We start from the raw sequence: 27,891 nt of genomic DNA, 5'->3' as shown, positions 1-27,891 counted from the left end.
ATGCCCTGGCTCCCAGCAGGTAACAGGGTCGTGGTGGCGGGTGCACTCCTCAGCATCTTGATTGGCTGGGGCCTTGGATTCCCAGAGCCTGGTCAGGGACGGGGGCAAGACGGCATCAGGGGAGCCCGACAGAACCTTAGAGGTTCCGGTACAGGCTCGGGCCCTGCCGCTGAGACCTTTGTGACCCTGTGCTGAGCTCTCACCCTTTCTGGACCCCTTTTCCTTACCTGCGAGACAGGAGGGGGTGGCAGAGGTCTTAATGATGCCTTCAGATCTGATGAGCCTCGTCTCCCAGCCCTGGGCAGGAGGGCCGTTTTAGAGCATGGAAGGTGGAGGGTGCTGACCCCTGGTTCCAGGGGCACCTGGGGCTTGGGGGAGCAGCGCCCGCCTCCTCCCCCAAGAAAGCAGGTGCTGTGGAGGAAGCCTTGGAGACCTAGGGGAACTGGGCTTCCAGCAGGTGCTGAAAAGGCCACTGAGAGGTGGGGGGACCTCCACTTGGCCTCTAGAGCCCCACCAGGGCGTTTACTCCTTCCAGACCTGATGGGTGGCTTGGGCTGGTCACTTCCCTTCTTTGGCCTCATTTCCCCTCCTGGGGTAGGCAGGTGGATTGGACCAGACCCGGGGCTTCCAGTGAGGTTCTTTTTAGCCACCAAAGAAAGGCAAACTCATGGCCTCCTGATACACAGGGGGTGGGGGCGGCGGGGCTCCCCACAGCCCCCAGAGCACCGGGATCCTGATTTGAAAGCCACTTGAGGTAGGGGCCGGCACTGGCCCCCTTTTCCAGGGGCCAAGACTCCGAGAGAAGGGACTTAGCCAGCATTAGTCAGAGCTGCCAAGCCCCCAGCTCTTTCCTCTGCCACCAGGGTCTTGGGGGAGGAAGCGTGGCCTTCCGGTGGGGACCAGCCTGTCTGCCTCCAGAGGGCAGGAGGAGGCCGCAGGCGGAGGCCACCTGACGATTTTTGGGAGAGGATGCCCACCCTGGACAGGAGTCTGGGGCTGAGTTGGGGTGTGTGATCGCATGGCCCTGTGCCCCATGTCAGCCTGTCTGTCTGTCTGTCTGTCAATGGTGCACCAAGGATGGTGGAAGGGTGGATGGGGGAGGCAGCTGGACCCCTAACTGTCGAGAAGATGAGATGGGGTGCCTTCTGGAGGAGTCCTGTCCCAGCCCTTCCTCCCCAGGTCCTGAGTCCAGCTGGAGGAGAAATAGTAGTGGGGGGTCTGACTCATCCCATGTTCCCGACACCCAGCACAGGGCACAGGGCGGCATGGGGCTGGGGCGGGTAGGAAACGTTCTCAGGGTCATTGGAGGCAACAATGGCCATGTGAACAAAGGTGGGGTGGGGGGTGCACCCGAGGAAGCCATCTCTCTGGGAGGGCCTGGGGTCAGTGCAGGGGGGGGGGTGGGGGGTGGGGGAGGAGAAGGCTGTCTCCCACCTGCTTGCCTCAGGGCCTCTCCTGAGTCTGGGGGCGTTGGCAGAGTGCCCCTTGGGGTCTTAGGCAGGGCCAAGCAGGGTATTTGGGGGAAAGACAAGTAGGTCGCTCTGGGCAGAATGGCCTCCTCCTGGGGACCTGGCCCCCACTCTCTAACTCTCAAGGGCTTACAGGACTGGGGGGGCCCTGGCAGCTAAGGCTGCCGGGTAACAGCCCAGCAAGGCTGCTGATTGGCTGCTACCCTTGGACTTTGCCCTCTGATAAGAAGGGGAGCAGAAATCATTAACTGGATCATTAACCGGGGGGTGGCCCTGCCCTACCCAGGCTGCCTGCCCTTCCTTCCCGCCTTCTTCCTCCTCACGGCACCCTGTCTTGGGCCTCAGTTTCCCTCACAGCCTGGCTGTGTGTACGGGGCGATGGGGGGGACTCCTCTCCCCTCTGAAGGTCTTCAGCCCCTGCTGCCACTGGGTATGGGTAGACCCTGGGTTGGGGGCAGGTGTCAGATATTTCATGGCCTTATGCACTCCCCGGAGCGCCAGTTTGGCTGCCTGCCCACAGTCCCTCTCCTGGGCAGATCTCTGCACTTCCTTGTGCCTCCACTTTCTCATCCTTAAAATGGGAATACAGTTCCCAGCCCCAGTACCCAGTTCTCAGGGTTTCTGCGGGGATTGGGTAAACTGGGTGTTCTGAGGCCTGGTACAGTGCCCGGTGAGGTAATGCCCCAGAAACATCAGCCTGGATGGTGACTATTGTCCCATGGGGCTTGCACAGCCTCGTTCACCTGGCTCACGGCAGGTATTATGCCGCTCACTTCGAGGATGTATTGATCCACGGGGTAGGTCAGTGCCCCACCTTGGGCTGGGGCCTGTGGCCGGCGCTGTGTGCTTTGGGAAAGCCCTCACCCTCTCTGGGCCACTTATGCCAAGGCTGGGGGGACCCCAGCAGCTTTATGGGATGCACTCTGCAGGCAGGGACCCAGCGTCCTGCGGGGCTGGCCCCGCGGGGTCCTGATGCCTGCTCCTGGTTCCTGCTGCCTCCAGCTGGGGCCCCACCCTGTCCCTCAGCGATGGGGAACTTGGGCCTCAGGGGCTGGTGGCAGGGGGAAGGGGCTGACTGTCCTTTGTCTTTGCCTGCTGCACCCAGACCAGAGGGTTTTGCATAAGTTGCCTCCTGGGAGTCCCGGGGCTCTGTGCAAGTATGGAGGTGTCTCATGTCCAAGAGGGCGGTGCTGAGGCAGGAGAAAAAGGTGATGTGTCTTCCTCACTCAGGGCTGCCACAGCAGGGCCACAGTGGGACCCTGGGGTCCTGTCACAGTTGGGTGCCGGCCTAGAGTGGGGCAGGGAGGGGGCCTCTGGAGTGCTGAGGGTCCCGAGCCACCACGGATGGCTAGGCTGGGTGACTTCCATTCAGCCCCTTGACCTCTCTGGGCCTCAGAGCCCTCCCCCAGAGGGTCAAGGCTGTGTGCCGCGTGATGTGAGCAGTGAGACCCCTGGAGTCCCAAGGCCTGGAAGGGGAGGGGAGAGAAGGGCAAAAGCCCGGCTTGGTAGGGGGCGGGCAGTTGGGTCCAGAGGCTCCACTGGCCTGGCCTATGGAGGCCCCAGGGCATCCTGTCCTCCACCTGTCTCCAGGCTGCATCAGTGAGAAAGCACTGCCTGCCTCCGACCTGGGTCCCTCCAGCCCTCAGATGGGACAACCACAGCCTCTGTCCCTCTCTGGAGTTTCGGGACCCTTCCTCCCTCGGGGCCCTCCTTCACTCTCCTCTTCACCATCTCAGTCCCTGATCTCTCTTGTCCCTCTGTGGTTTTCCCCTGTGGGGTCTGCGGCCTGGGGTAGGGGTAGCCGGGGGTCTGCGACACTGTCTTGGCTCTTTTGGATCTGGCTCCAGCCAGACCCGATCGGGAGGGCTATTGGCCTGGGCCTGCCGTTGGGTCAGTGAGCATTTGTGTGCACGAGCGTTCAAGTCTGGGAGGGGTGCCGACACGGGAACAAGCACAGGCATGCTCGTGCCTCAGGGCCTTTGCACTGGCTCCCCGCTGCCTGGAATGCTCTTCCCAGATACCCCTGTGGCTCACCACCTTCCCATCTCGTCTCACTGAGGCCCTCCCTGACTGTCCTATTTAAAACTGCAACTCGTCCCAGCCCTCCTGCCACCCCTGCCCCTCTCTCTCTGCTTTGTTTTCCCCGTAGCCTTTGTTACCTTCTGAAATGCTATGGATTTTTACCCCTCTATCTTGTCATCTGACTCTGCCCCCAGAAGGTCAGCTCCTCATGGGCAGGAGGTTTTGTTTTGTTCATTACTACAGCTCCAGAGCCAAGCATCGTGCCTGACGCATGGCATATGCTCAGTAATTGTTTGAATGAATGAATGAGCACATGTGTGTGTCCGCGTGGGGAGGGTATGCCACTGTGTGCGTGTGTGTGTACGTACACGATCGTGTGTTTGTCAGTGGGAGTGTGCCCTTGTGTACACACGTGTGTGTGTGTGGGGGGGGACATGCTGGTGTGTGAATACAGATAGACATGGGTAACCCTGGTAGAGACCCGCCCCCACCCCACGCTGTGGGGTCTCTACTCTGCCCCTGTGGGGAGGGCCTTCCCCAGCCTGCCTGGCTTGGTCCCTGTATGACAGAGATGTGGCCGTCGGCTGGGAGCTCACTTGGCCCTGTAGCATCAGGGCTGGGGGCCCCCCAGAGCAAACTGAAGATCCCTGGGGACCAGTGTGGGCCCCCACAGAACACGTTGCAGCTTCTGGGCTCAGTTCTGTTGGACCTGGCTTGGGAACCTCTTAGGGCTCTGGCTTCAGCCTTGTGTCGACCAGAGGACAGGGTGGTAGCTGTGTGGGGTCTAGGGGGGGACATAGCTACAGCCCAGGGGTGGCCAAAGATTCCAGGTCCCCTGGAGGAGATGGGGGTTCTTTTGCATTTTTGGCAAATAAAGGCAACCATGGCTCAGATTTAAGGGCCTGATGGCAGTGACTTAGGAGCCATATCCTTGTCATTCAGCCCCTAGCTAACTGGAGACTTGATGCAGAGATGCAAAGGATAGCTTGCAAAATCAAGCGTCTGACCGGAAGGCATTTTGAGTGAGAAGGTCTGGTCACAGGTTGAAGCCTGAAGCGGGGACCGCTAGCAGTTACTACATTAATCACAGATCGTATTAATAAAGATAGAAAGTTCAAGCCGAAGGAGGTGAGAGCCTACTGTGCCCTGTCCCAGAGTGAACTAGTTTGGAGCGTGTCGATTAGCTCAGGCCATGTTAGGAAAGAAGCGAGGGCACTGCGGGCCCGCTGTGATGGAGGAGATCGAGGAGGGGCTTCCAGAGCAGGGAGGCAGTCACAGGCTTACCCACCAGGGTAGTGGGTGGGGGGCTATAGCCAAGGCCTGGAGGCTGGACTTGGCTGTGTATATGCCAGAATAACAGTATGGTACCAGGCATGCGTGCGTCAGAGGGACTCGGGAGGAGGTCGGAGGCCCCCTCAGAGGCTCTCTGGAGCAGATATGCAGTCAGGTGGAGAGGCATGGGTGAGAGAGGTAGACCCTGGGCAGGAGAGGAGAGGGGAGCCCCAAGAGAGAAGGAAACAGCGATGAATGTTATTTGAGGAATGGCCTCTGGGGAGTGAGGAGCTTTCCTACCCTCTTGTTGAAGACTGAGGACCACTCCGTGAGGCAGGGATCCCTGCTTCCCTTGATAGAGAAGGAAGCTGAGGCTCAGGGAGGTCAGGTCACATAACATTGAAGGGGGTCCCACATTAGCTGCTAGGCCTCTTTGACCCTAGGAGTCCCCGAGGGCATCATGGGGGTGCTGGGTTGGGCAGTCCCCTGAACCCCTACCATCCTGGCTCCCAGCCGTGGCCTGGACCCGGGGTGCCCTCAGATTCAGACGCCTGGGGTGGACACTCAGGGCGGAATGCGGGGAACAGACTTGGGCCCTGTCTGCCTCAGGTTCTGATCAGCTAGGCCTGGCCAGCATCCTTAGGCCCTGGCCTCCCCTGCCCACAGCCACGTGGCCGACGGGATTTCCGCCATGTTTGGGACATGAATTGACAAGTGCCCCATTGACGGGTGGGGGGGAGGTGTGGGCAGGGCACAAGCCTCCCACTGTGCCGGGTCCCCACCCTCCCCCGTTCCCTGGGACAATGGCTCAGACTCAGCCAGCGGCCACAGCTGGTGGGGGGGTGGTCATGAGCATGAGGAGGGGGAAGGGAGGGGTCCAGGGTGGAGGACCACCTGGGCCCCCACCCGCCCTCATCCCGCACCTGGCTCGTATCCCCTCGGTTCTTCTTCTGCCCAGCTGGGTGGCCTTAAAGCGAGGAGGAGAGAAGAGAGGAGGGGGCTTCCTCTCCAGAGCCCCTATCCCAGCCTGCCTGGGACAGGGCAGTGTCTGGATCCTGTTAGAAGCAGGTAATAAAGGTCCTAATTAATGAGGAGCAGCTGGGGCGCGTAGCTCAGCGGGGCAGAGGCGGTACCTAGAGGGGCCCTGTCTAGCCCTGGACCCTGACCATAACACGGCCGGGTGGAGGTCCCCAGACCCAGGCAGGCCTGGTTCTAGTGTCCTGCATGCCACTTTGCTCATTCATTCCATGAACCTCAATTGTGTGCCTACTGTATGCTTAGATGCTTATACCACAGAAAGTCGGAACAGGGCCGGGCTCATATCCCGGGTCCCACACCTGTAAACTTTGGGCAAGGCATTTATCCTTTCTGAGCCTGCTTCCTCATCTGTAAAATGGAGAACAAGAAAACCACCTGTCCTGTAGGGTTGTTATGGGAGTTGAATATGAGCCATATAGAGCGTGGGCACAGGGTGACCACTCGGTGAGTGAGCTGTGGGCAGCGGATGGGCAGGGGACAGACCCTCCGCCCACCTGTGAGGGCTGTCCTAGGCAGCCGAGTAAGGAGCTGGATGAGAAAGGAGGCCGCCAGTCACGGGAATGGGAGTCAGAGGGCGCCTCTTGGAGAAGCTTACGTCTAAGCCCAGTGAATGGGAATGGGCTTCCTCCAGCAGAGGGAACAGCATGTGCAAAGGCCCTAGGACCGAGAGAGGTGCGGGGAGGGAACTGGTTAGGAGAGGAGGCTGGAGGAGGCAGGTCAGGGGACCACCGTGGACCTCCAGGAGGGCTCTGGTTATCCTGAGCAGTGGGAAGTTGTGGAAGGGTTTGAGGAGGGGCAGGTATCTGTTGTTGGCTCGAGGATGTTCCAGAGCTCTTTCTGGGAACAGGTGGGGAGAGGGGCCCCCCAAAATGTGCTGATGCCTTCCTCCTGGGTTCCTGGGGGCTCTGTCCCAGCCTCAGGAATCTCTGGGCTCCGGCAAGCCCCCACCCCCACCCTGTCCTCCCAAATGTTTGATTAGAAGTTTCCAGTATGATTTCTGGGGCAGTCTGGTGGCATTTGCCTGGTGGCTGGACCCTTTAGGCTGAGCCGTGTGGGGAGAATGTCAGGCAGGCCTTGTGGGGTCCCAGAGAAGGAGAAGATGTGGGCTCAGGGTTCCTCAGGAGGCCCACCAACTACCCAAACCTTAGACTTCTTCCCCACCCCGCCCCAGTGGTTCCCTCCTCCCTCCTCTGTCCTCCCGTCCTCCCGGCCCCTGGCACGGGAGGGTCTCTCCTCCCCTCAACCACATCTGGTTCTCATTAGGGTCTCCCAGGATGCCTCTGCCTGAGGCCCCCCTATCCCAAGGGAGGTGGGCAGGAGGATTAGGGGTGATTAGGAGTGCTCCTGGCCAGAGGAGGGGGAGGAGGGGAGGAGGGGGCCTGGCCTATTATAAATAGCAACACCATGACTCCATCACCCCATCATTCACTGTAGATTCCAAGTTCAGTCTCAAAAACCTGCAACATCAGCAGCCAGGGTGGGGGGTGGGTAATGCTGCAGTGCTCCCTCCCTCCCTATCCCCTGAGGAACCCCTCCTCCCACTGCCAGCCCATAAGGTGGGGCAGCCCAGAATGGCCAGGAAGTCTCATCTACCACCAACCACACCTTCCCCCTTGGAGTCAGGCCCCTGTGCCTGGGTTTGAATCTCCTTGCTGTGTTGCCTTGGGCAAGAGACTTGACCTCTCTGAATAAAGCGGATGATGCTAATAATTGGGTGATCATCCTGTAAAGCCCTGAGAATAGTGCCGGGACCTGCTAGGCAGGCGCTCGGTCGGCCAGAGCTGCTGTCCTTATCGTTGTCCTCTCGTCATCATCACCATTCCCGACGAGGGCTAAGTGTCACACTGCACATGAAGAACCCGCGGGATGCCTTGCGTATAATAAACTCCTAGGATTGCTAATGTCTTCGGCTCCCAAAGTGCCTGGCATACAGTAGGCATTCAATAAATGGGATCTTTGGGTAACAGGGAAGGATGGGGTGGGGGCCAGGGCGTAGACGGGAATCCTAGAACCTTGATGTGCAGGCTGGTCATTCGCAGCTTGAGAGGCTTCTCTCGCCCTGGCCACACTGGGCCCTGCATGGCCACTGGCAGTGCTCGGTGGGTGTCCCTGGTTCCCGGCTGGGTGAGCCAGGGGTGGGGGCCAGCAGGAGGGCCTGTCCCAGGCAGCGCGTGACTCCTAGGAGGGCTTAGCCACTCATTAATCACCTAAGCGGGGCTCAGCATTCTTGAAATGCCGGCTGGGGCCAGGGAGGGGCCTGGGCCAGGGGCTCCTGGGGACCCCAGGGCTCTGGGTCTGTGAAGTGAGGACATCCACTCCGTTTGCTGAGCGCCCATTATATGCGGGGCGCCTTACGTTCCTTAACTTGTTTCATAGTGAACGCTGTAAAGTGTTAGCTGTTCATGTCCCCATTTTACTAATGAGGAGACTGAGGCTCAGAGAGGGTATGTGATCCGCACAAGGTCACACAGCGGGCAGTAGGCAAGGCAGGATTTGTTCCTGGATCTTCCTGAGCTGTTCCCAGGGCTCGCCCGGGAGAAGGCATGAGGCGCAGACCCTAGGCTCACGGCTCCAGGGGCCTGTGGGAGGGGTACCTCCTGCCTCAGGGGGGCTGGTCAGCCCAGGTCAGCAGCGTGGGTAGGGCCGTCCTCCATTATCGGGGCTGACGCATCTCCCACGTCAGCCCCCTTATCACCCCGCCCTCCTGCTCCCCCCTGCAAGGTGACCCTGGGAGAGGAAGGGCCAGCGCCTCCCCCTCTCCTCCCCTGCTTATGCCCAAGAGCACTGGGCTCCTTTTCTGTGAGCCCCTCCCCTTTGTGGGGCTGGGGCCAGCAGGGAAGGCCCAGGAGAGGGTGGTGGAGGAGCAGACCTCTGGCCGCCATCATTCCCTGCTGTGAGGCCAGGCAAGCCCTTACCTCTCTGGGCCCATTTCCTCCTCTGGAATACCAGGGCTGGGTACCCCAGCCCCCGTTATGGGGGCGACAAGCTATGCAGTAGGCTGAGCCGGGCACTTCTGATTGCATTCCCCACTCCGTCTCCATCTGCAGCTGGGGCCTGGGGTGCAGGAGGCTCCCCTGGCCACACGGCACCCCCACCCCAGGACGTGTGATTCAGCCCAGCCCCGCATCGTGTTCCTGGGTGCCCAGCAGCTGGGCCATCTGGAGGGAGGCAGCGCAGGACAGAGTCATCGAGTCTGGGTCCAGCACTCAAGGGTGGTGGGCATCCACTGGGCACTCAGTTCAGTAAAGTACCTCAGTTTCTCCTCCCAGCCCCCCCATAAGGCTTTGGAACGATGACCCCATTTTATAGACAAGAGGAAGGACTTGCTCATGTCACAGGAAATGGCTTGTCTGTCCCCGATCTGTGCTCTGGGCTCCTCCCCTCCTCAGAGACTCCGGGCAGGCTGGCAGGCGAGGGAAGCATCAACAGTGTGATGCCCCCTGGAGGGGCGTCAGGTGATAGGCACTGAAGGACTCTCCCTGGACATGGATACGCAGATCGGGAGGAGCCTGGGGGCATATGTTTTGGAGAGCCCGGCCTGGGGAGAGCTGCAGGGCAGGGCCCAGAGGCCTAGGGGTAGCTCACATCTGCCCCTCCCCTGCAGGCCACGACATCAACGGTGCCCTGGAGCCCTCCAACATAGACACCAGCATCCTGGAGGAGTACATCAGCAAGGAGGACGCCTCTGACCTGTGAGTGGCCCCACCCCCACGCCCCTGGCCTCCACCTTTCACCTGGAAGGTGTGCTGCGGCCCCAGTCCGCAAGCTGCTCCCCGTCTCTTCCCATCCGCGGACTCCACGCGGCCTGGCAGGTGGGGGCCTGGGGAGGGGCTGGGGTCCTGGCTGGTGCTGAGCTGCTTCCTTTCTCCACAGCTGCTTCCCCGACATCTCGGCTCCAGCTAGTGCAGCCTCCTACCCCCACGGGCCGCCAGCGATCCCGGGCTCCAGCGGGGGCCACCACCTGAGCCCCCCCGGGGGCGGACCCTCCCCGGGGCGCCACGGCTCCCTCCCCGCCCCGAGCTACAGCTCCGCGCTCAACTGCAACAACAATGCTATGGCCAGTGCTCCCAAGCCCTTCCTGGGGGGCTCTGGGCCCCCCATCAAGGCCGAGCCCAAGGCTCCCTATGCCCCAGGGTGAGTGAGGGCGGGGCGTGGGGGGGGCAGGCGTGCGGGGTATGGGGGCGGGGGCCATGGCCTGGGAGGTGCTGGTGGTGGCCTGGCAGTGGTGACGGCTGCCCTGTGGGTAGGTAGGGTGGCTGAGGAGGGACTCGTGGCTTTGTCCCGAGGCCGTGGGCAGCCCCAGAAGATTCTGAGCAGGGGAGTGATGAGGGCTGACGTAAGTGCTAGAAAATTCTCTGACAGCTGTGTAAAGGGGATGGGAGGAGGTGAGCCGGCTACGTACCCACACGGATACACACAGGCGCACACGTTGTACACACATACATCACTGCCCCAGGCCCATCCACTCCCGCATCTAGCTGCTCTTTGCTGGGGCCGCAGGGAGCGGGCTGACAGCACAGAAACGGTACCTGCAGCTCCGCCCACCCAAGCCAGCCTCCCAGGCCCTTTCTCTCCTCTCTCCAAGGAGTCCACACCAGGGGCCCGGCTGTGACCGCAGGATGCAGGCGGTCAGCAGCCCAGCCAGACTCCGGGGCCGCCCACAGACCCGTGCTCATGAGGATAGGCAGGAACATGGGTCTGCTGGGTTCTGCAGAGGGGCTCGGAGAAAGTTCTGGGTTCCCCAGCGTGGGGAGCAGGAGAGCAGGGGACCCTGTCTTTGGGTAGAAGAATAGTAAGAGTGCTGGGGGCGTGACGCTGTCTACACAGCCTGGGTCTACCCCCAGCTCCAGCATTTGCAGCCCGCTGGCGTGATAACCCACCGCCTCGGTCAGGGCCTCAGCATCTGCGGCTGTGGAGTGAGCTCAAAATGCTTTCCCCTCCAGGATTGTGGAAATAAGGGGAGGAAGCCCAGAGTAAGTGCGGGGTGGGGGGGGCAACTGGAGCCAGCTCCTGGCTTACTGGGGGAGGCCCGCGGGGCCAAGCTGGGGTGTTAGGGGTGCGCTTTCGCTGTGGAGGGCAGACATCCGGCCGAGAGGCTGTCCCTGAGCCCAGACCCCGAAGGGCAAAGACCGAGGACGAACACAGGAGGAGCACCTGCCTGCTGCAGGACCCTGTGGCTCTCTTCGTGTACGCTCATCGAGCCTCTGCAGTAAGCAGCTCCTGGGGGATCCCAGAACCAGCTGGCCTGCCAGTGAAGCCGTGCTGCCCCTTGGCGGGATTCGAAAGGCACACCGAGGCCATTTCTCAGGGAGAGAAGGGGCTTGCCCAGAGGCACACAGAGACCGTGTGGCCCAGGCTGTACCCCCGGGAGGGACCCAGGGCCCTTCACCGCCCCTGCGCCTGCCAGACCCTGTTCTAGGAGCCAAACGAGACAAACACGTCCCTCCTGAGGTGGATCCTGCAGGCCGGTTGGGGAGGGACTTATTAATCAAAAAATCACCAAATCGAGGACTAATGAGCAGCAGGAGGAGTCGTGGGGAAGGAACACAAGGTCCCACGGACTGGAGACATTTCACTGCAGGGACCGGAGGGTGTGCGGGACCTTTACACACCGGAAAACCCAATGGCCACTGTACAGAAAGCAGGCAGGAGCTGGTGGGCGTAGGGCAGAGGCCCCAGGCAGCCCTCGGGGACCTTGAGGGCTGCAGAGGATCGGGTCTCTGTTGCCTTTTCTGTCATTCTCACACAGCCTGGGGGGGCTGGGTGGGTGGCTCATCCAGGGGAGCGTGAGGACTCTGGAATCAGCCCAGGGCCGTGTCCATGAGGGTTCGGCTGCCTGGGCACGGTGGCGGGCAGTCTCTCCAGATGTGGGGACCAGGACGGCCAGAGAGCTGGGTCCCTGCTTGGCCGCAGCCTCCCCTCACCGGGCGAATGCAGGGTTCACGCAGGACGTGTTGATCTCTCAGGGTTGAGTTTGTTCTTTTGCCTGAACCGCTGATAAAACAAAACCGGCAAGAAAAAAATACACCCCGACCTGGTGGGGCTGGCTCCCTGCCCAGCCCATACCTGCCCCTGGTGGGGCGGCCCAGCCTCCTAGAGCCCCCGAGAGCTCTCCCCTAGAGTTCCTAAAAAGTGGGGCTTCAGTGGGTGTGGGAAGCGAGGAGCAGGCCTGGCCCCTGCTCCTTGAATCTCTGTGCCATCCCTGTGTCCTTGAATCCCTGTGCCTCATCAGGGACACTGGTTCCTGGTCCCCAAGTGCCCGGTAGGTCTGAGGGGATGCTGGGCAGGAGCCCAAGGCCCACCACCTACAACTCAGCCCCAGGCCCTGCCTGGCACCCCAAGGTGGCTCATACAGAGAAAGTCCCCTGAAGCGGGGAGTGAGGGGGCCTCAGGGCCTGCAGCGTCTGTGGTCTCCCGGCCGCGGCCCCACAGATGAGCTGCCCGCCCAACAGCCCCTTCTTCCTGCTCCTGCAGCACACTGCCGGATTCTCCCCCAGACTCGGGCTCCGAGGCCTACTCCCCCCAGCAGGTGAATGGTGAGTCCAGCGGGCACCGCCCTCCCCCTCCGGGGTTTGGGCAAGTGGTTGGGGCGGCCTTATCGGGGAGGGAGGGAGCGAGGGAGGGAGGGGGCCAGCGGCCGCCCAACAGGCCCAGATTATCGCTGGTCAAATACTCCCCGGTGCTGGCTATTGTTTTCCCACGGGCGGGTGGGGAGCCTGGCCCTGCCTCTGAGCAAGTGTCCCTGCCGGTGATGCCACCCGCCTGCCCGCCTGCGCCATCATGGACGCGCCCTTCGGCGGTAAGTGGACGGCTGGGGAAGGCTGTGGGTGCAGCCCGAGTACAGGCCTGGCTGGCCTCCTGGGCCCACCTCCCCTGGTGGGGGGGTGCCAGGGGTGCAGCGGCCCCCAGGTGGCCCAAAGCAGAAGGATCTCGGGCAGCTGGCTCCCCACAGCCCAGAGAGGGGTCAAGAGTTCTGTTTATCTTACCAAAAACATTTCTGGAATGCCTCCTGGGGAACAAAGGGAGCTGGGGGGCTGGCCCCTGGGAGCCCGCTAGAGGGGCTGCGGGATGGAGGAGGGCTGCCGCAGGACTGTGCTGGGGGTCCCCGAGAGACTCCTTCCTGAGGCCCGGAGGAGGATCAGGCCTGAGAGGGGCTGGGGGAGGACGTTGGGATGCAGGGGCCTTCCCCCGGGAGCTGGGCAGCCGGACCTGGGGGGAAGGAGCCGGTTAGGACGGCGGCGGGGTGGGGGAGAAGCTGGCCACCCCCTGGACAGGGGCTTGTCTCCCTGCCGGGGCCTCTAGTGGCCAGCCTCAGGCTGCCCAGCCCTCCTCCCACGTGGGGTTGGTGGAAGGGCAGCCCCCCCCCCCCGGGGCTTGTCTCAGGAGAAGGTGGGAAACCCTGTGCCCGGGAACCCGAGTGATGTAGGTCTCTGATGCCTACCCCCCATCTCTCCCGCAGACCCCCATCTCCTGCGCACCATAACCCCTGAGACCCTGTGCCACGTGGGAGTGCCCTCCCGCCTGGAGCACCCGCCTCCACCTCCGGCCCACCTCCCAGGCCCCCCGCCGCCCCCGCCACCCCCACCTCACTACCCTGTCCTGCAGCGGGATCTGTACATGAAGACCGAGCCCCCGATGCCCCCTTATGCTGCCATGGGGCAGGGGCTCGTGCCCAGCGATCTCCACCACACGCAGCAGTCCCAGATGCTGCACCAGCTGCTGCAGCAGCATGGAGCTGAGTAAGACTGGGCAGGTGGGCTCGGGGGTGGGGGGCCAGGGCAGCAGCAGGTGGGACAGAGATGGACGTGGGGACCGGGATGAGCCAGGAGGGCAGAAGGCTCTGCCCCCAGGAGACGGGGGTCAGCACGTGTATATGGGTGTGCCCACCCAGCAGCCAGATAGCCCTGGCCAGATGCTTCCGACTACCTTATTTGGTGAGCATGGCCACCCCCATTGCCCAGATAGGTAAACTGGGGCTCCCAGGGGGAGGAAATGCTTGTCCGGGTCATGGAACCAGGAAGGGGCAGAGCCAGGACTTGAACCTCGGGCCTATGCCTTTCCCCAGACACCAGTGACTTTCTAACCTTCTCACGAAGTCTGGGGGCTCTGGAGGAAGTTCTAGCTATGGACCCAAGCTCCCCCTCTGACTCCAGCCAGGAGAATTGTCCTTTTATCTGTTTGTTTGACACATCAAGATGTCATGAAAGGTTTAGTTCAGGGCAAGACTCCACAGCCTCCTCCCCAAGAAACTCTCCTTCTCAGCCTTGGTGGCCCACGCCCCCTGGGGCTTGTTTCCAGCCTCGGAGGCTGCTCTCCGTGGAGCCCCCACTATAAAAGGTGGCCCTGAGAATGACACCCCAGGGAAGGGACCGGCTTGTTCCCTTCCACAAACGATTCGGGGCACTCTGTGTGCCAGGCCCATGGCTGGGCCTGATGGGACACACAGATAAGTCAGGTGTGGCTCCTGTCCCCCGGGTTCCATGAGCTGCAGGGGTAGAGATGAGTGACAGAAGCAGAGAATGACATTACAGAGCGATGGGGGAGCACTGAGGAGGTAAAGCCCAGCGGCTTTTTGGAGGAGGTGTCCTCTGGATTGGGCATATCCTGCTGAAACGGAGTGAAGAGGGAAAGGGGGCTACTGCCCAGGGGGGAGGGGGCTCAGGAAGAGCCAGCCCCCCATGGCACGCCTCTGTGTCACCCCCAGGCTCCCCACACACCCCTCCAAGAAGAGGAAGCACTCCGAATCACCTCCCAACACCCTCAATGCCCAGATGCTGAATGGAATGATCAAACAGGAGCCTGGGACAGCAACGACCCTGCCCCCACACCCAGCTCGAGCCCCATCCCCACCCTGGCCTCCCCAGGGCCCCCTCTCACCCGGGTCCGGCTCCTTGCCCCTCAGCATTGCCCGGGTCCAGACACCACCTTGGCACCCGCCAGGGGCACCCTCACCAGGTATGTGCCTGGTCTGCTGAGCTCACAGCGAGCCAGCTCCCCTTGAGGTGGGGGCGTGGGGCCCAGGGCCCACGTGGCTGCTTCCTCCCTCCAGGTCTCCTGCAGGACAATGATAGCCTCAGTGGCTCCTACCTGGACCCCAACTACCAGTCCATCAAGTGGCAACCACATCAGCAGAACAAGTGGGCCACGCTGTACGACGCAAACTACAAGGAGCTGTGAGTGCCCCGCCCCACCCCTGCCCCCACATCCGGGGACCGGCCCTGGTGTCGGGGTCCCAGAGCAGGGCCTGGGAGCACACTGCGCACCACCTGGGCCCGGCTTACAGGAGAGCAGCAGGCTCAGGTCAAAACTAGGACAGGCCCTCGGGGTTCCCGACTCGTGGGCCTGCCCCAGGCCTCCTTAAGGAGGTGGTGCCTGTCAGGGAGGGGCCAGCGGGAGCCCAGGCAGGGAGAAGTGGGTGGCTCCTCCTCCCCCACGCCTTCGGCATTCCAGGAAGGTAGCAGGAAGCTGTGTTGGCAGGGCCCTTCCAGCAGCCCCCTCCCTGGAAGGGAGGGACGAGGGGGTGGGGGAGGACAGGGCTGTCCGGCATTCCTAGCTCTCTCTCAGCACCCACCCATGTGGATTCAGCTTCCTGGGACCAGGCCAGGAGCACTGTGGGACCACTCCCCTCACTCCTGCAGAAGTCCGGTGGGCGTGAGAGGGTGGCTCACCGACTCGCTTTGGGCATTGCCAGGCCTGGGTGGGCTGGCTGAGAACGGCGTCCTGGAGTTGGGCGCCCCAGGCTGTGCGGCTGAAGCCCCTAGCCAGAAGCCCTCGGGGCTGGGGGGGATCCAGCTGCTGTCGTGGCTGAAGGATCCCTTGAGGCCCTGTCAGGATGGGGGGAGAGGTCTTCAAGGATGCCACCCTTCTGACCTGGGGAGGACCCCCCCCCACTCTTCTTACCATGCTTTCCAGGCCAGCCCTGCCATCTCAGGCCCTAAGGCCAGGAAGCTGGCAGCTGAGGCTCCCGGTGTGGCCCATGTATTTCCTGGGTGTTCCCCTGGGGCAGGCAGGTGGTTGGAGCCCCAGGCCTTTCTGTAGATGTTAGCCAGGCCCCCAAGCCTTTTCCCCCAAGTTTGGAATCATTCTCTGCCCATCTTCCTCCAGGCAGGCCCTGGGCACTGGGGGCACTGCTTTGTGCCTGGGGACCTGGGTGAGAATGAGCCAACAGTTGCCCCCTTTCCCGCCGCCCGGAGGTCCCCCAAAGGATCCATACTTGGAATCCTTGCCCAGCCACAGATGGGTAAACTGAGGCTGCGTCTACGCTGCCCAGAGTGCCCCTCTCCCCACCTGGGCAGATGGAGGAGTCAGAATGAGGACTTTGGGGGCTTGAGCAAGCCAGCAGGCCGGGGCTGGGCCAGTCCCGAGCCGGCGCCTGGTTCCACCGTTTCCATGGCAACCAGCTGTCAGGCCAGTGAAGCTCTGCAGATGCACCCCCTCTCACCCCATCTCCTGTGAGGGAGGGGGCTTCGGGCAGCCTTCTGGGAAGGAGCCAAGGGTGAGGAGGGGCCGTCAAGCCCCCTCCTCAGGAGTTCACTCCCCTCTGGTGGGCCTCAGGGGTCTTGCCCTTCCTCCCCCCATCACCAGGGTGGGCTGGGCCCAGCCACATAGAGGAAAGAATATTGGCTGAAGAGTTGGCAGACCTGAGCTCAAATCCTTCCGGGGACTCAGTTTTCATTTCTGAGAAGTGGGGGACAGCCCCGTGAGTGGTCTGAGGATTGGGGGGTGGCGGTGGGGACTGGGTAGGAAATCGCTTTGCAATGCAGGCATGGGGGAGGGACGTTCCAGGCCTGGCTTTGGTGGGGGGGCCTCTGGTGAGTACCCTCACCTGCCCCCAGGCCCATGCTCACCTACCGCGTGGACGCTGACAAGGGCTTCAACTTCTCGGTGGGCGACGACGCGTTCGTGTGCCAGAAGAAGAACCACTTCCAGGTCACCGTGTACATTGGCATGCTGGGCGAGCCCAAGTACGTCAAGACGCCTGAGGGCCTCAAGCCCCTCGACTGCTTCTACCTGAAACTGCACGGAGTGAAGGCAGGTTTGGGGGCTCAGCCAGGAGGGGAGGGGAGCCAGGAATGCTTGGGGACCTGAACGACCCCAAGGCAAAGTGAGTGTACCTACACCCCAACCGTCAGCCTCCTCAGCCCCCTTCTCAGCTGTGCTTCCTGATTCCTTCTCTACCCGGTGACCCCAAATCTATAGCCCCAGCCCAGACCCTTCTCCTGACCCCTATGTCGGCGTAGATCCCAGCCCCAAATGAACTCCCTGTCAGCCTGCCCCTCCGTCGGGGCCCCCCACTCAGGGAGTAGGGCTCCAGGGTGCTGGTTACCCAAGCCATCCATCCAGGGGCCCACTTGCCCCCACCTCATCATCATGCACCAGGCCTGGCCCACCTCCTCTCTCTTCTCTCCTCTGCCTCTCCCTGGCCCCGACCACACCCCCACTTCGTCTAAGTGACCACAGCAGCTTCCACGGGGGCCACCAGCTCATGCTCCCCCTGAGACACCAGCGGGCACGACACTTGCCATTCTTCCAGAGCTCCTGGTGCCCTCCAGCAAAGCCTTGACTTCTGAGCTTAGCCCACGAGCCCTTCCCTCCAGCCCTGCCTCTCGTTGTGCCCCAGACGGGTTATGCCCATTCACAGGCCCCGCTTTCCTGAGGCAGCTCCCCTCCTCTGGGACACCCTGAGAATGCCCATTCCATCCCTCCTCCCCTGGCCTTCCCATTCACTCTGCTACAGTCCTTGGCCCTTGGGGACACCTGCCCTGAGGCTCCTCCCCTGGGGCCCCTCTAGCCCCAGCCTCGGAGTGGCTGATTTGGAGCCCGCGAGCTCCCTGGGGGCACGGCTGTGTGGGTTTCCTCCATTGCCGGGAGCTGGATCCTGGTGCCTTGGCGTGGCTCAGCCACTGCTCATGGAGGGGCCGCGGGGACGGGGGTGGGGGCCGCGTGTCCGTGCAATGCGTGAGTGGGTGCATGTGGAGCTGGGAGAGCCATGTGACTGTCTGTGCCCTCATTGAGGGGAGGGCCTCGCCTCCAGTTCCGGGGGAGCTCAGGCCGGGCCAGGCCCGGGCTGAGCGGCTAAAGGGTGGCAGAACCAGGCAGGGACCCCGGCCCTCATGGGCCACCGGCCTCTGCTTCTCCCCCAGCTGGAGGCCCTGAACCAGTCCATCAACATCGAGCAGTCACAGTCGGACCGGAGCAAGCGGCCCTTTAACCCTGTCACGTGAGTGTCAACCCTGGGGGTGGGGGTCCCCGGGTGGGCTGGCCCTGGAGCTGGCTTGGGAGCTGAGGGGGCCAGGCAGGCACCCACAATATCTGCCTCCCGTGCATTCCCGACTGGGCGCCTGGCTCTAGGAAGCCCCCCTCCCTGCGTCCTGAGTCCCCTGCCGCTCCTCTGCAGGGTCAATCTGCCCCCTGAGCAGGTCACGAAGGTGACTGTGGGCCGTCTGCACTTCAGCGAGACCACTGCCAACAACATGCGCAAGAAGGGCAAACCCAACCCTGACCAGAGGTGAGCAGGCTGCACCCCGGCCCTGGCGGGCCCTCCATCTCTAAGGAGGAGGGGCAGGAAGACACCACCTGCTGTCGCAGTGTCCCACACACTGACCCATTTTACAGAAGAGAGACCTGAGCCTCCCAGCTAAGGCTAATGGAGTTAAGGATGAGAGAGCAGAAGCCTGGCTTCTGGATGAGCAGCTCCCGGTGTCCTCGATGTGGGCCCTGGGGAGTTTCTGCCCCCTGGTGGAGACTCAGGTTCCTCCTCTGTAGGATGAGGTGTTAATGCCCTCTCCCCGCTGGGGTGCTGGGAGCCCGGGCACTGTACAGCAGACATGGGATGGGGAGAAGGGGGTGGGCGGGCAAGGGGCAGTTGGGGCAGGACCCAGTGCCTCTAAACCCCTGTGTGCCACAGGTACTTCATGCTGGTGGTGGCCCTCCAGGCCCACGCCCAGAACCAGAACTACACGCTGGCTGCCCAAATCTCAGAGCGCATCATCGTGAGGGTGAGGGCTACCTCCTTCCAAGGGATCAAGAGTCCTCCCGGGAGCTGGGAGCGGTAGCGCCCAGGAAAAATACTGGGGTCCTGGGGAGTCAGGAGCTAGAGTGCTGATCCTGCTAGGCCCTAGCTGGGTGGCTTCGGGCAAGTTCCCACCCACCCGCTGAGCCACAGTGTCTCCTTCACAAGGGTGGAGGTGGACAAGGCCCGGGTAGCCTTCTGAGATCCCAGGAGTGACTGAAAGGTGCCACAGTGGGAGGGGCAGTTTAAGTTGGGCGTGGTAGGGTGAGGATCCCTGCCTGGAGCTGGAGGGGTAGCTGCAGGGTTTCCTCTTTGCCCAGGGCACTGCAGGTCCCCCGTGCCCTGGGACTGATCCAAACCCCCGCCCACTTGTGCTAGGCCTCCAACCCAGGCCAGTTTGAGAGTGACAGCGACGTGCTGTGGCAGCGGGCGCAGGTGCCCGACACTGTCTTCCACCATGGCCGTGTGGGCATCAACACCGACCGGCCCGACGAGGCGCTGGTAGTGCACGGCAACGTCAAGGTCATGGGCTCGCTCATGCACCCCTCGGACCTGCGGGCCAAGGAGCACGTGCAGGAGGTGGGGGCGGGGCTGTGGGCGAGGGGCGGGGCCGGGCGGCGGGGAGAGCGGAGTTCCCGCGGGAGGGGCGGAGGGCGAGGGGGCGGGGCTCGTGGAGGGGCGGGGCCAGGTGGAAGGGCCGGGCGGCCGGGGAAGGAGGTGAGGGAGGCAGGCCCTAGGGGTCTCCCCGCCACACCGCAGAGCCTGGGCGGCCGCCGTCTACACCTCCGGGGCCCACCTCGGATGGGCCCAGGAGGGGAGGGGTTCAGTCTCGGTCCTGGCTCCCGGGCAGGTGGACACCACGGAGCAGCTGAAGAGGATCTCGCGCATGCGGCTGGTGCACTACAGATACAAGCCGGAGTTTGCAGCCACAGCGGGCATCGAGGCCACGGCACCAGAGACCGGTAGGGACCAGCCTGCGCGGACTGGGGCTGGGGTCCGGGAACCCGGCAACCTCGGCCCTCAGTCACCCCGCCCCCTGTCCCAGACCTCTGGAAACCCCACTCCCAGGCACCCCTCTCCTTGACTCCTGGAACTTCTACCCAGGGAATCCTGCCCTCTAGAAGCCCCACCCCTCAGCCCTTGGAAAATCGGGCCTCCCCGGGTGTCGGCTAGCTACCCCCTTGACACTAGAAGTCCGGGAATCCTGGTCCCGGGATCCTCGGCTTTTTAGGTGAATCCTGCTTTTATCTCTGCCCACTTCCACTGGGATCCTTCCTCCCAGGAATCCACCCTTGCCCCAGGCCAGGGAACCCCATACCTGAGCCCCGGAACTGCAACCTTCTGAACACTTGTCCGTCGGAGCTCCCTGCTCCAGGGTGCCTTGGATCCCAAATCTCTAGCCCCCAGAATTTCGCCCTCCTCAAACCGGGCCCCCTCCTTACATGATGGTGCTGTGGGCGTTCTCCACCCCACTCCCCCGCCCCCCAACTCCCCAGGTGTCATCGCCCAGGAAGTGAAGGAGATCCTGCCTGAGGCCGTGAAGGACACTGGAGACTTGGTCTTTGCCAATGGGAAAACCATAGAGAACTTCTTGGTGGTGAACAAGGTCTGCAGGGTGGCAGGACTTGGGGGGCCCAAGGGCAGGGGCTGGGCCAGCTGGAGAGCGTTCATCTCCCCCTTGGAGACTGGGAGCGTTGAAGTGCAGGGGGTGAGGGCAGCCCAGTCTTCTCTCATGCGTCCAGAGCCCCCTCCCCACCCTCCAGGAAAGGGGGTGAGCGTCCAAGGGCCAGCTGGGGACTTGGCGACACTATGGTTGTGTGGTCTATAGCAAGACGAAGCTCACTGGGGGTCATTTTCCTCCCCTTCGAAAGGAGGTTAAAGAGTCACTGCCAAGACCCTCTCAGGTGCTTATGGCAAAGCTTAAACATGGCTCATGGTGAGGGTGAAGTCATAGGTTTTGGCCTCGGCTGAATACTAAGGAGCCTAAGCGTGCGACCCCACGTTCATGAGATCAGAGGCTGGGCGCTTCGGAGAGACTGTTCCGAAGGGGCAGGAAGGGCCGTTCCGGCTGGACGGGTGGCCCAAGCAATGGTGCAGAGGTGGGGCAGCTGTTTGGAGGCAGGCACAGGACGTTGGGGGAGCTAGGGCTGGCCTGGGTAGGGAGGCTTGGAGGGCCTCCACGCGGCCGCTCCCCGTAGCCCAGGGCTCCCCAGGGGCTGACGGCGCCCACCGCCCGCGGCAGGAGCGCATCTTCATGGAGAACGTGGGTGCCGTGAAGGAGCTGTGCAAGCTGACGGACAACCTGGAGACGCGCATTGATGAGCTAGAACGCTGGAGCCACAAGCTGGCCAAGCTGCGGCGGCTGGACAGCCTCAAGTCCACGGGCAGCTCGGGCGCCTTCAGGTGGGGGCGTGGGCCAGGCGGGGGCAAGACCCCCTTCCCAGAGGCACCTCTGACCCTGGCCCTCTTGCTGCAGCCGTGCAGGGAGCCAGTTCAGCCGGGCGGGCAGTGTCCCCCACAAGAAGAGGCCCCCCAAGGTGGCCAGCAAGGTGAGGGTGGGCACAGATGGGAGATGGGAGGCAGGTTGGGCCGGGCCCTCGCTCTCCAGGCTCTCTGACTGCGAGGGCTCCTCTTTCCTCCCAGCTCTCTAGCTCTCTGGCTCCGTTTCTCCTTCCTCTCCCTCTGTCCATCCCCTCACCCCCACCGTAGGCATGAGACCTTAACACCCCCACCTCCAGCAGAGCCCACACCGAGGGACACCACGGCTCCCTAAGTCTGGGCCTTTTCTGCTTCTTCCCCTTTTCCTGTCGGTCCTCAGTCGTCCTCTGTGGTCCCAGACCAGGCCTGCATCAGCCAGCGCTTCCTGCAGGGAACCATCATTGCCCTGGTGGTGGTCATGGCCTTCAGGTGACTTGTGCCCAGGGCTCCAGGCGTGGCTGGCTGGGGGGAGGTGAGCTGCCCTTGGGCCCAGGCCTGGAGGAAGAGGAAGCTGGGGCTGGGAGATGAGACCTGGCTGAGGTCTCAGGGAAGGAAGCGGGCTGCCTCCTTCTGTCCCATGCCCCGAGGGCGGGGGGAGACCGTGGAGAGGCATCATTCATTCGCGAGCCCAGCCCCTGGAGCCGAGGTCCACAGACCCTGCCCTAGAGAGAGGGCGGGGACCGTGGTGGCAGCTCTAACAGTGGCCCTTTTTTGTGGCTCCCAGCGTGGTGTCCATGTCCACACTGTACGTGCTGAGCCTGCGCACCGAGGAGGACCTGGTAGAAACTGATGGGTATGTCACTGGAGGCCTGGCTGCCGGCCAGGCTGCCAGGACAGGTGGGGCTTTGGTGGGCAGCCCAGGGGCAGCGGAGCTGTGGAAGCTGTTTCCTCTGAAGGGGACGGTGCCTCAGGCTCTCAGCCCGCCCAGGCTTGCAGGGCCGGGTGGGAAGGTCTCCCTGGAGGAGGGGCAGCATTTTCGCAGTCCCTGCTGAAGCCAATGTTTCTACTCAGTGCTCCTTGAAGTAGCTGGGCCTCTGCGAGTCAGGGGGCATCTGAGGGGCCCAGGTTGGAAGGGGGAGTTGGCAGGGAAGGAGGGTCAGGGTGGGACCCCGGGCTCTGTCTGCCCACTGTCACCTCAGCTCCGAGGCTATCTCTGACCGTGTCTTTTCTCTCTCCTCCCCTGCACCTGTCCCCCCCCGTCCTTTTCCTCTCTGCCGCCCCTTAGCTCTTATGCCGTGTCCACTTCCTGTCTTCTGGCCCTGCTCCGGCCCCAGCACCCTGGGGGGAGTGAGGCCATGTGCCCATGGTACGTGTCTGGACCAAGCCCCCTCCCTCCTACCTCTGGCTCCTGCCATCCAGCTCCCTGCCTGTTTTCTGCCATTCCTGTCCACCTCCTCCTGTCCCTTCTGTCTCTCCTGTCAGGCCTCCCTGCTCAGGCTCTCGCAGTCCCTCTGAGCTCAGCTTGCCCCTCCCCAGCAGGTCCAGCCAGAGCTTCGGGACCACCCAGCTCCGACAGTCCCCCGGGACCACTGGGCTGCCAGGCACACCGCCCTCCTTGCTGCTGGGTGCGTGCTGGGTGGGTCTGGAGGGTGGGGGTGGGGGAAGGGAGCGGTGTTGTGGGCGGGGACTCAGCTGCCCCCCTGTAGCTCATACAGCCTCCGGCTTCCTCAGTTGCCACTGGCCCGACCAGCTCGGCCCCAGGTCCGGTCATCCCCACCTTGGACTTGTGCTCTAGCCGCCCTTGCCCAGTCGTCTGCTGCTCCTCGCCCACCCCCAGCCCTATCGCTGCCCCGAGTCTTGGCCCCAGCTTTAACCCTGGCCACGGCCTCAGCCCCAGTCCCAGCCCCTCCACCAACCGCTCAGGTATGGCTATCCCGGGTCCAGGGTTTGGGTTGAGGGGGTTTTATGTGAGTCCCGAGAAAGGCCCCGAAGTCTCATTGGGGGGAGGGTATCCTGGAGCCCAGAATGGGGCTCTGGAGAGATTGGTGGGTCTCCCCGAGGGGACGAAAAGACAGAGGGGGGTCACCCAGAGTCTGCTGAAGTGTTAGAGAAAGCGGGACAGGAGACAGCCAGTTCCCTCTGCTCAGCCTATCCCTCATTCTTTCCACAGGCCCCAGCCAGATGGCCCTGCTGCCAGTCACCAACATCAGAGCCAAGTCCTGGAGCCTGTCAGCCAATGGTATTGGCCACTCCAAGCATCCAAAGAGCTCCGAGCCTCTGGCCAGCCCTGCGGTCCCCTTCCCTGGAGGGCAAGGCAAAGCCAAGAACAGCCCCAGCCTTGGTCTCCATGGGCGGACCCGCCGAGGGGCCCCCCAGCCTGGCCTGAGCCCTGTTCAGCCCACTCAGGCCCGGGGCCAGCCAGGTACTTGCCCTACCTGCCCCCTCATCTTCTCAGCTCAGCCAGCGAGGCTCCCTGGCCAGGGCACCGCTCAGCCCAGGCTCCGGAAGGCCAGGCGCAGGACTGTCCGTCAGCAGCCATTCGCTGGGCGTTGTGCAGTCCCAGCCATGAGGCTGGGGGCCATATGTAGCTCGCCTCATTCAGTGCTCACACATCCCAGCAAGGAAGGGCTCATCCCTGCGGTTCAGATGGGGAAACGGAGCCAGGTCGTGTGACCGGGCAGCCGCAGAGCTGGAATCCCACCCCACGTCGGCCTGATGCCAGGGCCGCGGAGGTTGCGGAGGAGGCCAGGGGCCTTCTGGGCTTCAGCCGGGTGGCTCTGCTCTAGGTACTGGGCCTCCTTATCAGCTTTCATTTGATGGGTTTTGTGGCTTAAAGAAAAAAAAAAAAAAAAGCTTAGGAACGGTGACTCGCTGAGGTTGAGGTTCAGAGTGATGGGGAAACCCCAGAGGCTCCTGCTCTGTGGCCGGCTCTGTGCAGGGTGTGGGGGTGATGAAGACAGGCACGCCCTGACCCCGAAATGCTCAGAGACCTGAGAACACAGTAGTGTAGTAGCGTGACGGGGCTCTGAGGGGACGGGTGGGCAGCCTGGTGACTGGGGAGGGCACTTCGTCCAGGCTGAGGTGGGGAGGTGATCAGGAAGGCCTCCCTGGAGGAGGTGACATTGGAGCTGAGTCTCTGAAGGACCACAGGAGTTTGCCCAGAAGAGAGACGAGAAGGGTACCTTCTATCTTGTCTGTATCTAGGTATCTGTCCGTGACCCCAGGGGCATGCTGGGTCCTGTGGGGGGTCCTCGCGTGCCTGGGTTGTGCATCACAGAGCTGAAAACGTGCCAGGTTGAGCAGATGTTCTGTGGCCCCAGCTTCCCCTTCCTAGTTGGGGGGGGAGGAGGGGCGGTTCAGGCGCAGCCAGCCCGTAGATGGCCAAGAAAGCCTTGTCTCCCCCACCCGCCATGTCACACTTCAGTCCCACCCCCACCCAGCCAGCCAGTCTGTGGTGGGTTTATCCACAGAAGGTCACAGGCCCTCACGAGTGGGGTGCTGGTAGGTGTTTAACAGTTGGCTCTTGGGGAAAAAAAGCCCTGATTTGTGGTGACTGCTCCCACTGTGGCTGACTTCAAGCTACCAACTTGATGCCGCTGAACTGAATGTGTTGGAAATGTGTGCAGTCAGGAAAAAGGACTGTGAGCAGGCTCCTATAAGCCCCTGGCAAAGGATATCGAAGACCTGTCCCTGCTCCTGGTGTTCAGGTTCTGTCAAGGAGGCAGACCTCAGGCTCACGGGAAGCGGCTCTTCGTAGTGTCGTGGGGGAAGAGGGTGGTGTGACCCTGGCCATTGTGGGGGTCTGGAAAGAATAACCTGAAACTAACTTATACTAAGGTGTGAGTGACTGAATGCGAGCCTAGCAAGGAACAGCTTGGCTGCTTCTTATTTGTATCCTGCCTTGTCACCCTCCTCCCTGCCCCCACAGCCTCTCTCCTTGCAGACCCAGTGCCTTCCCTGACCTCCATCCAGGTGCTGGAGACTTCAATGCCCATCACTTCCCAGTACTGCGCTCCAGGGCATGCCTGCAGGTGGGCTTGGCTCCCTCCCTTCACCCCAAGGACAGAGTCCCTCAGGTGCCGTGAGCCCAGGCCGGGCAGATGCCCAGATACCGTCCCCCTCCACCACCCCCCAAGGTGGGGCAGCCCCTTTCCATGGGCTTCAGTACAGATCTGGGGCTGGGGTGTGCAGGCACGGGGCCTCAGCAGGGAGCCTTGGTCCAAGGAGCCGTGTTTGCCCCTGCAGGCCTGGAAACTTCACCTACCACATCCCTGTCAGCAGCAGCACGCCGCTGCACCTCAGCCTGACTCTGCAGATGAAGTGAGTGCCGGCACGGGGCAGTGGAGACGCGGCAGTCCTCGGCAACTCGGGGAAGGGGTCTGAGGAGGGATGCTGAGTAACTTCATCCCTTGCTCTGTGCTTGACTGGCTGTGTGACCCTGGCGGTCTCGGGGCTTCAGCTCCTTATCTAGAAATGGCTGTTGCTTCACGGGTGTGAAGACCATGTGGGATGGTAGATGGGAAAGGGCTGTCTAGGGCCTGACTAGGAGGCATCATTTCCGGGCTGTGTGAGGATTCGTGGCTTGTTTCCAGCGGGGCAGGGGAGGTGGTGTGGAGGGCTGGCTGGGGGCGGGCTGGGGTTGAGGAACTCGGAACCCCACTTCCCCGCTAACTGGGCCTTCCCCCAGCTCTTCGTCTCCCGTGTCTGTGGTGCTGTGCAGCCTGATGTCAAAGGACGAGCCGTGTGAGGAGGGGGGCTTCCCACAGAGCCTGCACACCTACCAGGACACCCAGGTAGGAGGCGACTGGGAAGCTGGGGGCCAGCCAGGCCCCAGAGCTTCATCTTCCCTGGCACAACTGGGCCCCCAAACAGGTGAAGAGAAGGAGCCGGGAGTCAGAGTGAAGGCATCTCCACAAGGGACCCTTAAGGCCTGGGCCTCTGGGCTCACTGCGGAACATCTCCCGGCCCTGTCCTTGCTCTGTCCCATCCCCATCCCTGCCCTGACAAGAGCCTCTGGCAAGGAAACAGTTCCACCAGGACTAACCTGGAATGAACGCAGTGGTGGGGATGAGGAGGATATTCTAGAGATCCTTGGCAGGGAGAGCCAACCTTGTCTGTGCTCAGGGTCAGAACAGCCACCCCAAGAGTCATGTTTAATGAAGACGAAACCTGCGGCATGATTTGGGGTCAGCTGGACAAAGAAAAGAGGACACTGTCCCAGGAGCAGAACAGCACGTGCAGAGGTTTGGAGGCCAGGGAATGTGTGGCCTTCTGGCAGAGCTGGACACGTGGCAAAAGGCTAGGAGTTGGGGAACAGGAAGGAGCCCGGTCCTCAAGCTCAGGCTGGGCAGCGGCACGCTTCAGTCCTCCGGTTTGGAAGATCTCTCAGCCTACCTTGTAGAGGCCTACCTCCTGCTCTGAGAACCAAATGACCATGACCCTTTCCTTGTCCAGCTCCTCACTGGCCACGTGACCCCCATGTGACCCAAGTTGTGACTCTCCGCACAAGTAAAGGGAATTTCTTCTCACCAATTCATGTTTATTCAACAAAAATGTATTGGGGGGGGTTCCTCTGTCCCAGGCCCTGTGCTGGGCCCATCTGTGGGGAGATGCAGGTGCGGGGGGCGGGTGGGCGGGGAGTGGGGGTGGACCCAGGCCTTGCCTTGGAAGAATGCACTCCCTAGCCGGGAAGATGTGCAGAAAGTCACTTGAGTGGGTGAGAGCCTCGAAAGAGGCGCAGGCAGAGGAGAGCGCACCCGCGAGTAGAGGGAGAGCCCAGCCAGCCGCTCTCAGGATGCGGAGCTCAGGCCCAGGGCCACATATGGGGAGGCCACGCCAAAGCCTCAGCTGGGACATGGGCAAGCTGTCTGAAGGCGGGCCTCAGGCTCCCATGCAAGGGAGAGAGCATGACAGCGCGGGGGCCTGTGTGTCAATCCCCGCTCTGCCACACGGTGCCGTGTGATTCAAGCAATAGCTCAGCTTCTTCATCGATAAGCAGCATCACCTTACTGGGTTGGGGTGAGGATGGGGTTCATGAAATACTCTGATGTGCCTGGAGCATAACGGGGAGGGAAGGCAGCAAGGGACAAGGCAGGGACCAGGGGAGGGCAGCTTTGGACTTGCGTGAGCCTGGCTCCGAGTCTGCGTAAAGGGTGCCACTGCTCCCCAAGGCAGAACGTGCTCCCTCCCTTTCTCTTCCCAGCTCTGACTTTAGCCTCCCTAATACTTGCCCTGGAGCCCAGGGCTCCTGGCTGGGATAGGGTCAGGGGGCTGTCTTCACCCCTCCCTCTCCCCTTTCTCCAGGGCACTTCCCACCAGTGGCCAGTAACAATCCTGTCTTTCCGAGAATTCACCTACCACTTCCGGGTGGCCCTCCTGGTGAGTACAGGCACCCCATCTGTCCCCAGAGGCCCGGGCACCTGCATCTCAAGTGTGGGGCTTGGGGAAAGGATGTGGGGGTTCCCAGAGCACATGGCAAGACCTGGGGCGCAATGCCAGGTGATGTGGCCGGGGGGGGGGACTGCTTCCTGCCCTGCACCCCGAGCCATCTCACCCGTTCCTGCTGCCCTCCCCCGCAAGGGTCAGGCCAACTGCAGCGCGGAGGCCCCGGTCCGGCCGGCCACGGACTACTACTTCCATTTCTACCGCCTGTGTGACTGA

The 27,891-nt window shown here is 62.5% G+C and overlaps 1 protein-coding gene across 1 annotated transcript; it reads left to right on the top strand.

Annotated features, from left to right (window-relative positions):
* On the top strand, window positions 1–27,891 carry MYRF (myelin regulatory factor). The gene is made up of 26 exons (XM_021684908.2): window positions 1–19; window positions 9,406–9,493; window positions 9,675–9,935; window positions 12,276–12,337; window positions 13,261–13,540; window positions 14,506–14,756; window positions 14,851–14,974; window positions 16,637–16,832; window positions 17,945–18,021; window positions 18,199–18,309; window positions 18,709–18,799; window positions 19,192–19,392; window positions 19,664–19,775; window positions 20,310–20,419; window positions 21,056–21,216; window positions 21,290–21,362; window positions 21,632–21,720; window positions 22,016–22,084; window positions 22,768–22,856; window positions 22,963–23,154; window positions 23,402–23,653; window positions 25,175–25,262; window positions 25,477–25,551; window positions 25,919–26,024; window positions 27,535–27,609; window positions 27,811–27,891. Exons 1-26 carry the CDS (start codon window positions 1–3, stop codon window positions 27,889–27,891), a joined length of 3,333 nt encoding a protein of 1,110 aa, XP_021540583.1.

This window comes from Neomonachus schauinslandi, chromosome 11 (genome assembly GCF_002201575.2).
Source record: "Neomonachus schauinslandi chromosome 11, ASM220157v2, whole genome shotgun sequence".
NCBI lineage: Eukaryota > Metazoa > Chordata > Mammalia > Carnivora > Phocidae > Neomonachus > Neomonachus schauinslandi.
Note: the sequence above shows the minus strand (reverse complement) of the source record. Positions and strands in the feature narration are given on the sequence as shown.